The sequence below is a fragment of the Carex rostrata genome, chromosome 19 (assembly GCF_964058835.1).
Source record: "Carex rostrata chromosome 19, lpCarRost1.2, whole genome shotgun sequence".
Classification (NCBI taxonomy): domain Eukaryota; kingdom Viridiplantae; phylum Streptophyta; class Magnoliopsida; order Poales; family Cyperaceae; genus Carex; species Carex rostrata.
The window spans coordinates 610,538-621,503 of NC_135936.1; the positions used below are offsets into that span (position 1 = coordinate 610,538).

Genomic DNA, 10,966 nt, shown 5'->3' on the forward strand with positions numbered 1-10,966 from the left:
TCGACATTTTATTTCTCCGTTTAGAAGGAAACATATTGGAAGAATTCCTTTCTTTTCTTTTTGCTAGTTAGAAGCACTCCCTTCATTCAGGACCCAACAATAAGAAATCCGAATGCTCTTTGTTACGAAAAGTACGTTCATTAGACTGCTCAAAGCTCGAAGATTTATCCACTGCAGACGGCTCAAGTAAAAGTATTAGATCTTGATCTAACTTCGGTAATTGAATCATAGAAGAAACAACTATAGTTGGAGCTGTAATTTCAAATGAATCGTGTTTGGCTGGTCAGAACATGTTTTGCAAATTTGAATAATGACATGATAAAACACAAAAATAAAAAAAAGGTAGTACCGACTACCGAGCCCAAAGCATGAAGTCGCAAAAAGTTAACTGATATAATTCTCACAAATATCTAAACCAAAAGTTAACTGATCATAGAGCCTAGTGCTCATGGATGTCCATCAAACAAAACCAAAAACCAAAAGCAAGTATGTCTAACATCAACACGACAGAGATACAACCTAAGAACCTATAAACAGAGCGATGTTTATAGTTAGCTGGTTCCTATATATAAAGTTCTTTTTCCATGGAGACCAATGCAGTGGCCTAGTCCCAGCCAGTTGCAACCACCTGCTCAGTACCATAACAAAACCCAAAACCATTTGGAGCAGCTTCATAATCATAACTCCCCATTTGAGCATTGCCAGTTGGATAAGACTGAGCATAAGTTTCACCTCCCCACGTCATACCACCCTCACCCTTTCCATAGTCATATGCATCATATTTCCCATATGTTGGTTTGTCAGAATAGCCATAGTCATTTCTTCCCCCATATGAAGAAGATGAACTCTCGGAAAATTGTAGGAGCCACTCAGGAACTTCTTGCTTTGATTCTTCCATCACATCAGCCAGTGCCTTCGCCATAGACTGGTTCGTACCATCAAAGAAAGCAGTGGCAAGACCTGATTTACCGGCTCGACCAGTACGGCCGATACGGTGAACATACGAGTCGATGTTCTTTGGGAGGTCATAATTGATCACATGAGCAACATTTGGGACATCTAGACCACGTGATGCTACATCTGTTGCAACCATAATTGGAGTGCTTCCCTTTTTGAATGAATTCAGAGCTTGCTCCCTTTCCTACAACATTTTCAAAAGAGTGACTTTAATTTGTTTCCTGCATAACTTATCAACTGACTAGCATCAATATTTGAGTTCTTGTTACCATGATCCAGATGTTACACAATCTAATGTCTAATCTAGCAAAGCACTTGACACTAAAACAACAAAGGTAGTGTTTGCCTTCCCTCTTGACCCAACTACTCCCACTTCCTTTCAGTGAAGGTTACTTACAATTGATTATCGCAGATTTGTTGCATGTTCGGGGTAAATCAGGCCTAATGTTGGCTAATTACACAATTTGGGGAAATGGCACTTCACCAAACTGGCCAAAATAACATTGTTTTAAACAGTACAGTCAATTAATACCATTTCCTAAAAATAAATTAATTTCATGTAAATGATAGGAAAGCCTCGGAGCTTTATATTACAAACAGAAAATCACAATTAATCTCATAAATCACATACACTGCCTTCAAATGAAAAGTGCAAGCATATTGAAACCATCACATATTAATTTACACAATACATGACCACAGAAGTTGCGAATCTTACCCACTGATTTCTATCTCCATGAATTGATGTTGCCGGGAATCCATTTTGGTACAGAAAGTGCTCCAGTGTGTCAGCCTCTCTTTTTGTTTCCACAAAAACCAAAGTCAATGGCTTCTAAAAGAAAAGTGTAATCCACATTAATACTACATAAATTGCTAGGTTCTTTCTTAAGTACGATATCCTCAAAATATTCAAAAACTAAATTAAACTGGTAGACTTAACAGTGATTTTCTGGGATCTAAAAAATAGAATAACAATAGTGCCACGATAAATCTATTTTGCATCTAACTTTACAATCTGATATTGGAGAATTCAGATAGTATCTTTCAAAGGAAAACCACCATATATTTGCAGCAATTACTACTCATTCTTGTTGTAAGAATTACCACCATCCATCACACTTTTATCAAAGTGAAAAGGGGTCCCACTTTTAATAAAACAGACCACATCTGACTAATTAAACAAATGGTAAGAGTTATAATAAGATTTTGGGAAATAAGCTATAATAAAATAACATCAACACGATTGATCTACTTTGTATCTCACTTAAAAATTTTCATATTGGAGAAATCTGAAAGTAGCTTTCAAAGGAAAATAACCATACCTCATCAGGAATTCCTACTCGTAACTATCCATTTATCACTTTGATCGAGTGAAAATGTGTCACTTTTCATTAAACAGACCTAAACAACAATTATAAGCTAAACTTAAAGAGATCCAAGAGATTGCCTTGTTAAAGGCAAATATAAATATGAGATGAATTCAATGTACCATTCCATGAGCTGCATTCATGCTTTGGGACCTCAAGATATCAACGAGGTGCCTTCTTTTATCCAAGTTGGAAACATCAACCACCTTTTGTGTGATCAAATCTGTGCTTGACCCAACCTTTCCTACTGTCAGATAAACATAGTTTGACAGGAAGTCTGCTGCTAGTCTCTGCACATTTAACATACAAAAACCGTACAAAATTATGAAAATAATATAATATAGGTAGTCTTCTGTAAATTAGATCCATCTAAAAGATTTGCAAATGACAATGACATTTTCTCATTTTTTAATATAACGACCTCCATGCTCATCCAAATGCAAAACCTTACTGAACTACCCCTAATTTTTCATTCTATCTCGAGGATACTCTTTATATTAATAGCTCAAAATTAAATTAAATAGTCCATCTTGGTTGTTTGGAGGCCAAATCATCAAAAGTTAAAGAGCAAACCTCTTTTTAATGCATTAATCTAACAAAAGGGTGTTATTTGGAGGAATCACCTAAAACATGGTGTTATCTAAAAGGGAAAGTCACCTGAATCTCAGATGGGAAGGTGGCACTGAACAGCATAGTCTGCCTAACAGGGGAGGGAGGCATGTAGTTTTCTTCAATGATCCTTCTGATCTGAGGCTCAAACCCCATATCCAGCATTCTATCTGCCTCATCAAGTGTCAGATACTTGACATTTTGGAGAGAAACCTTAGCTCTGTCTATAAGATCAACTAACCGGCCAGGTGTTGCAACCAAGATATCCACCCCACCCTGAAGACTGCGCAACTATAAATCATGCAACATTACGTTAACATTAAAATTATGGAAGTAGATAATTTTATGTCATAATATTACATGACACAACTCTACCAATTTCTGTTCTGATTTCTTTATTTTTTTGTTTCATATTGGAGCTGTATTTTTTTTTATATCTTGCTAACTCACCAAAAAAAAAGAGAGTAGACTACAATTCTAATCAAGAAAAGCAAAAAATTAAGGCTCAAAGGATCCTGATTCCACTGAAAGGGTTTTATGAACAGCTAAAATTTTAGAAAAATATAACAAAATAAAGAAAGGAAAAATAAACCCATCTCTTGATATGCAAAGCTTAGAGGAAACCAAAAATTACCTGCTGAAAGATGGGCACACCTCCATAAGCCACAGCAACTCTCACCCTTGTTCTATTGGCAAACTTTTTCACTTCATCATGAATCTACATATTACAAAACAACACTCCATTTTAGAAAAAAAAAAAAACAAGAAAACAATAAAAAATGTCAAATTTAATATTATATAATTAAAGAATTTCATACCTGACCAGCGAGCTCCCTTGTAGGACAGATAATAAGAGCAACAGGTGATGCGGCTCTACTTCCGGTGCCACGTGGGCCCCGCGTCTCAGAGAAACCGTTTCGACCTTTAAGGATTCCAGCTATTATCGGCAGGCAGAACGCAGCGGTCTTACCCGACCCGGTTTGAGCGCATGCCATGAGATCGCGACCGGCCATTATAACGGGTATGGCATGCTTCTGAACAGGAGTCGGCTTTTTGTACCCGCAACGCTGGATGTTTAGTTCAAGATCCGACCCAAGATCGATCTGAAAGAAGCTACTGACAGGCGGGGGTACGTCGTTGCCGATGGTTTCCACCGGGATTTCTTCATACGCGTCGAAGTTGATCCCTCCATTCGAAGTAAGACTGGACGTATCCTTCTCAGAGAGGGATAGATCGGACAGCTGGGTGGTGACAAGACCACTGTCGCGGCGACATGGAGGGACGTAGGTGGTCCGGGTTAAAGGGCTCGAAGGGACGTTCTTCACTTGGCCGGTCATGGATGACGACATTGCTTCAAAACGAAACCGAAATTTAGAATACCTTTTTATCGGAGCTTTGAAATGGGTTTATCCTCGAAAAAGCAAAGAGAAGAGTTTGGTTTTAATTCAGATCGGTTAGAACTTAGAAACAATCAATCTTCAACAAACAGATAAAAAAATTAATGTGATTTGAAAGAAAAGAGAGAAGTGGACAAGTGGTGTGTTACGGGCGATGGAAGGAGAGGCAAACATACCAAGCAAGGGGTCGAAAGGTGTGTTGTGGTCTCTGGCTTATTTCCAAGAAAGGAAAGGACTGGGCTTGGGAAATAGTGAAACGAGGCAAGGGTGTTTTGGGGAACTCGTAATCTGACGCTTCGTTTCCCGCGCTTGACAGAGCTACGTGGTCGCTGGGATGTGAGACGCTTGTTTGTAGGCTTCATCCGACGGTGCATGATCAATTTGACAGTTGAGATACCAGAGTCGTACTACGGCCCCCAGTCCGATTCGACTCCCTGATGTCATCACTAGGCTACAGGTCTTGTTGTTTGTCTGTTAGTATATAGATAATGAACCCCACAAGGCAGTGGTTTACACTTTACACTTAGCTGGAGCTAAAAATGCAACGCAAAAGATGTCACTAGTGGTTTCCGAAGCGAAAAGCGAAGTTAATGTTCATGTTAATTTTCGATATTCCATCCAGAATCCAGATCACATTATTAATACTATTATCTATTAAACTATATTCTTTTTTATTTATTATGGTATACAAATTAATATATTTTTAGTGTTCTCTTTTTCATTAAGAGATGCTATATGCTTATATTTTTTTTCATTATGAACATTTTCTGATTGGGTTCATTCTCTAGTCTATTTCAACTTGTTTGGGACTAAATATTTGATTATTGTTTGTTGTTGAATTTTCATACAATTAATTATTTTGCCTTTTTATTATATTTTTTTTAGACTTTTAGGAGTATTTATTTACGTTCGAAGTTTAATTGACCGAAAGATTATTTTATAAAAACTATCATTATAAAAAATTAATCCATTATGAAATAAATATTATTTTTGCGAAACAGAGTACGGAGGACATTTATAGTTTTAAAGAATTCTCAAAATCATATCTTAAATACTAAAAATATAGACGACATATGAAGTTGCATAAAAAATTAACAAGAATACCTTTAATTTGAGAATTAGAGAACATGCGTTTTAATTAGAAGCTGGTTGAATACCTCTTGTATTAAGATCCAAAGAACACCTATGCTTGCCTATTAAAAACAACAAATATTCTCTCAATACGATCATTAACATGCTGTTCAATTTCTTTATGCACTAAATCAAAAGGACACATCAAATATACGTCCAAAAATATACTGCAATACATTTACATGTTGCGCTAGTATATAATTTTTTATTAATTGGAGCTCCATTTGAGGTCATAAAACACTAGAAGTAACAACTATCATCTAAATATACTTACACACTCATAATTTTTTTCCCACTCAATATAGAAGATGCATCAATTATTACGCTAAAAATACGTTGGAGTGCAATTACAGAATAAAGTGCAGTATTTCAATCATAAAATTACTAAAACTAACCGTGAATATGATTACTTACTTTTTGATGATTTCCTTTCAGACAAATATGCATGAATTTATTGCGCGTGCCTACTCATTAATCTACCGAGGGCTTTATTTAATTTATAAAATGATCAAAACATATATATATTCTCTTATAGGATCATTGACATGCTTGCCAAATTTTTTTTGCGTCAAATAACAAATACACATTAAATATATGCCTATAAATTTGCTGTAATGCGTTTATAGCATGTTGTGTGCATCTACTCTTGTTTTTAATTAAATGCGACCTCAATTAAGGTCGTAAAAGTAGCAAAACTGACAAATATTACAGAAACAAATTTATTGGAATGTAGTTATAGCATATTATGTGCATATCGATTCATATTTATACTTAATTGGGGCATCATTTCAATTCATAAAATCAAATATAGTTGAAAGATACAAATATAATTGGGGCATCATTTCAACACCTTTTAAATGCTCACATACTTTTTTGTGCTAAATTAAAATTTTGAAATACAAATATGAAGTTACTTTTACTATACAGCATGTAGATCAGTAGATGCACCTAATTGGTCTTTTATATGACCATGAAACCACGTGAGGTAAATCACCTTCACTATGAGTTGACAACTTGACATGACCATTGATCAATGTCAAAAATCCACATTAAAATGAGTATGACCATTCTACCAAAATATCACGAAACACGAACACAACGCATCCCAATGACTCGCAAGCAAGCATGGCCAATCCAGATCCCACAATCACAAATATCACGCGGTCCATTAGCCAAATAAGCCAATATCCGCACGAACTACATTAATTTAAGTTTTTTTTTTAAATATTTTTTTCCTGAATACTCTCTGTTGATAATTTATAGTAAACTTAATATGCAAACTGATATATTTTTGCAAATTATCTGGAAATAGAAACCGAGTCCTAGAATCTATTTGGTCAGAGAAGCCTAATTCATAAATTTATTTGGACAGAAAAGCACAATTGTCGTAATAATTCAAACAGAAACTTAATTTCAGAGTATATTTAGAACCCAGGTATGTTCCGAATCACTTTTTTCAACCCTTTAACATTTCTTCTCTAACAAGACAGTTAGACAGGGATCAACAGGGCTTCTGCTCCTTGTACCAGTACAAAGTAGGTGCTGGTACAGACCTGATACCAGCCTCAGTTTTTCTCTTTGATGCGTTTTAGACTCATAAAAAAAAATATTTTTTTTTTGAAAAAAAGGCATATAGCCTATTTGCGTAACAAATAGAATCATAAAAAAATATTATTTGAAAATGTATTTCTCTCGATTTTGCTATAACTTAATTCTAATATTCATGTCGTGTTTAAGCATTGCAATGCCTAATTTCATGCTTATAGCACGCTGATTTACTTGTAAACCCCCAAACTGGATTGCTAAGACTCTTAACCGAATTTCTAACACTAATTTCAACAAAATCGAAAGAGTGGAGGAAAGTCGGGTTATTACCAATTTTGCTGATTCCACACACCGAGCCTGCGGCAGCCTCAACACTCATCTTCTCCCTATTCTCTGACGCTCTTGCCTCCTACCTGCAGTAAAAAAGAGGCAAAGGAGGAGGTATTTACAGGGTAGCATCCTTGGCTTGGCCGGTCAATTATGAGGAAGAGTGTAAGGAGAGGTCGGCTGGGGTTTTCAGGCATGGGCATGCCATAGGACGCCCGTTTCAGGAGCGAGGAAGGGAGTACGGAGAAAGGGGAAAGGCCAAGGGTGGAGGAGTTTGCGTTGGCCCGGATCATGTATTCATATGTCGAGGAGTTCGTATCCTCTGAGATATCTCAACTTTTGCGTGACCGACGTGTCCGGTGCCTATTCGGGGGTGATGTAGGGGTTAGTATTATGTGTGCTTTGAGATTCGTTCATAACGTATTTAAACGCTTGGGATTTTCCATAAAGTCACGCAAAGTTTGAGATATCTCAGAGGATACGAATTCTATGTCGAGGGGGTTGGTAAAGTGAGAATTCGTATCCTCTGCATCAACTCAAAAAGGAATCTTTTGCGTTAATGTATCCGGACCGTTCGATTAACTTTAAAATTAGTGTACATTAAATCCACACTAATATTAAATTAAAGATCTTTTTGTTTTAAACGGTGGCCGGATGGCAGATATGTATTAACTCAAAAGATGCTCTTTTGAGTTAATGCAGACGATGCGGACTCGGTGAAGTAAAGGGAGACGACGAGAGGAGGGAAGGGATCTTATAATGGCGGGTGGGCCCCGCCCTCATTAAAAAAAGGTTTACAAATTTCATTGACATGTGGGGCCCTCGGTGAGCCCATCAACGGCTTTGGTCAATCCCGGTCATCCAGAACTTGAAAAAATTTAGCAAGTTCACTTTTCTAATTGACAGGTGGGTCCCCCCGTGAGCCGATCAACGGCTTTGGTCAATCCCATTATCCCAGTCATCCAGAACTCGAATCTTTTTAGCAAGTTTAATTTTCTAATTGACAGGTGGGTCCCTAATTCATTGAATTCGTAATTTCGTATGTTCCGAGTTAACACAAATTGAGTTAAGATCTGGACCGTCCGATTTAATCTGCACTAATATTAAAGAACTCATGCGTTATAACATAAGTTGAAATGGACCAAATTCTGATAGTACGTTCCGAAAATTTACTCAAACGGTACATTAATACATATACGATACGTGTTACACGCATATATCTCTAATAATGTAATACATGATCGTGATATTTGATGTGTTAATTAAGGTCTGGTCGGAATCTCAAATTCCCCGCTAAAACACGAATTAGAATTGACGTCCCTTCATTTTTATCTGATCGGAATGTAACCAACATGCTGCCAAAATAAATAAAACAGTGCCCAACCCTGTTCAGAAAATAAATAAAACAAAGCACGTCCGTGCATTAAGAAGTAATTGACCCAGTGCAAATAGAAGCATGTGTCCGTCCTCTGATTCGCTTCGACAAAATACCAAAAAAATAGTTGATCCTTGCTACACGGAGTTAGCAGGAAATAAAATAAACTTTGTCTAGTGCGGTTGGCTCGCTTGAGGAAACGAAAAGACTTAAAAGTTAAAACTTTAGAATTAACCCCTAGAGTCAAAGAGCAATTGGCTCGATTCGGAAGAAAAAAAATGATTTCGTAAATCCGACAGAAAAAACAAATTAGAGAGCAAAATACTTAACCCTTCGTTCCTTCCTTTTGCTCTTCGCTTGAGTTTAGAGAGCAAAAACAAAAGAAAAAACCTAGTTGACAGCGACTCACGCTTGGAACTTGGACAATCCTTTCCGCCCTCGTGGAAAAGCAAAAGCTACTGATGAGCCATGAATTGAAATTTTTTTACAAATTAGATTACAATCCACCTGTTGGTAAAAAGCCTGATATTGATTTGCCTACAACTGGAGATTTTGGGTTTTATTTATGATGTAGTTTGTTGGTCAAAAACTGATACTGACTTATGCTGGTTTTATGGCTATTATACCATATGAAGTTAAATATAAATTTTATAGAACGAATGATTTTGTTATTTAATATATGCTACTCATTAAAAAAAAAACGAAGTTATTAAATGGGGTCCCATTTTATCCGGCCATTTTTATTAATAACAAAAAAAAAAAAAGTTTTTTACAAAAGTAACCCCAAAATCTGAGTTTTTCCAAATATAACCAAACCGCCAGGAATACTGGCGGTCCACTTCTATAGCAGACCGCCAGGGACATGGGCGGTCTGAGTTTTTTAAATGTAGTTTGTTAAGGAAAAAATGCTGGTTGCACTGTACGTGGGCGGTAAGCTAACTAAGGGTGTAGAGGGCGTGTATTACTCGAAAGATGCCTCATTCGGCTTGCAGGTTAATGAAAGAACCACATTTATTGAACTTAAGCAACTAGTATACGAAAAGACTGGTGTAAACCCCAACCGGTATGACTTAGAATTGGCTACCCGAATTGACACACAACGGGCTGGGGCGGGTAGACCTTACTTTGTGAGTTTTCCTATAACAGATGAGGAGTTGTGGAAGGTTGTGTACCAACAATTTGAGTCTAGGGGGGTCGCGATGATAGACTTATATTCCAGGAGGGTTCCCCAGGCCGGGGATAGACCTTTTAGTGCGGTTGGGGCTGGACCTTCTAGGGCTCCCCCTGCTGGACCTTCAGGTTATGACAATTCGGCTTATGACAGCCAGGGGTACCACCACTCCCCTCATGACAGCCAGGGGTACCACAGTCCCTGTTATGACAACCCGGGGTACCATAACTCCCGTGAGTTTACTGAAGTTGTACCACCACCACCGCCCAGACAGACACCCATAATCCCTACATTTGCAGCTATACCAGAGTCAGTACCGATACAGTTATCCGTTAATCGAAATGATACTAATATTGATGTTGATGCTATTGATGCCATACCGGAAAGAGAAATGGAAACCGGAGATGAATACCAAGGAATTTGGGAATCTGATGACTTATCAGATGGTGATGCAAATGTACCAGGTTTGTCCAGGGAAGAAAAATTCCCAATCAGGGGTCGGGGGAATAGGCATCCTGTCGCCACATTCAACGATACCACAGCTTTTGAAGAGGCTGACATTAGTTTCTTTGGTCCTCGTGTTGTATACAATCGTGAACTTGCCCCAGGGCAAGTCTATACCAACATAGATGAACTTGTAAAGAAAATCTATGAGACTCATGTTCACGGCAACTGGGAATGTATATTACAAAAAAGGGAATCAAAAAGATTGGTTGTGATATGCAAAAATGCCCCTCGTTGCGAGTTTCGCCTTTATGCAACCCCTGCGGGTTCGGGGGAAGCATGGATAATTAAAAAGTGTGAACCACCTCATACATGCAAGTCTGCGTCCACAAGGACAGACCATTCAAATCTGACAGCATCACTAATTGCCGATGCAATTGAGGCAGACATTAAGTTGTAGAAGACACTTTCTACAAGTTAAATACCTGGTTTCAGGAACGGCGTGCTAAGGCCGCAGAATTAATAATGATGAACCAGTCATTTTCAACAAGGGTGGAGGAGAAATTCAGAAAACACAGGAACAAAGGTGCAACTATGACCGTGATCCCGATGGGTAATGATGGTACAGAATTCGAAGTGCACA

General features: G+C 37.7%; 1 protein-coding gene across 6 annotated transcripts; it reads right to left on the reverse strand.

Moving 5' to 3' along the window:
- Positions 1–395: 395 nt before the first annotated feature.
- On the reverse strand, positions 396–7,617 carry LOC144571337 (DEAD-box ATP-dependent RNA helicase 37-like). 6 transcript variants are annotated; one of them, XM_078320598.1, is made up of 8 exons: positions 7,337–7,617; positions 5,488–5,523; positions 3,752–4,284; positions 3,568–3,651; positions 2,982–3,224; positions 2,447–2,614; positions 1,676–1,786; positions 396–1,141 (listed from the first exon to the last, which is right to left on the reverse strand). In XM_078320598.1, exons 1-8 carry the CDS (start codon positions 7,383–7,385, stop codon positions 605–607), a joined length of 1,761 nt encoding a protein of 586 aa, XP_078176724.1. In that variant the 5' UTR covers positions 7,386–7,617; the 3' UTR covers positions 396–604. The 6 variants fall into 6 exon arrangements, with proteins under 6 accessions (XP_078176724.1, XP_078176723.1, XP_078176726.1 ...); XM_078320597.1 differs by having other exon boundaries at positions 1,676–1,789; XM_078320600.1 differs by lacking the exon at positions 5,488–5,523.
- Positions 7,618–10,966: the final 3,349 nt, after the last annotated feature.

Excerpts from the sequence above, each read along its gene's own strand:
- LOC144571337 (XM_078320597.1), bottom strand. The coding sequence starts at position 7,385 with ATGAGTGTTGAGGCTGCCGCAGGCTCGGTGTGTGGAATCAGCAAAATT. Across the intron at positions 3,652-3,751 it reads CAAGGGAGCTCGCTGGTCAG|ATTCATGATGAAGTGAAAAA; the intron begins GTATGAAATTCT and ends TGTAATATGTAG. Across the intron at positions 1,790-2,446 it reads TGAATGCAGCTCATGGAATG|AAGCCATTGACTTTGGTTTT; the intron begins GTACATTGAATT and ends CTTTTCTTTTAG.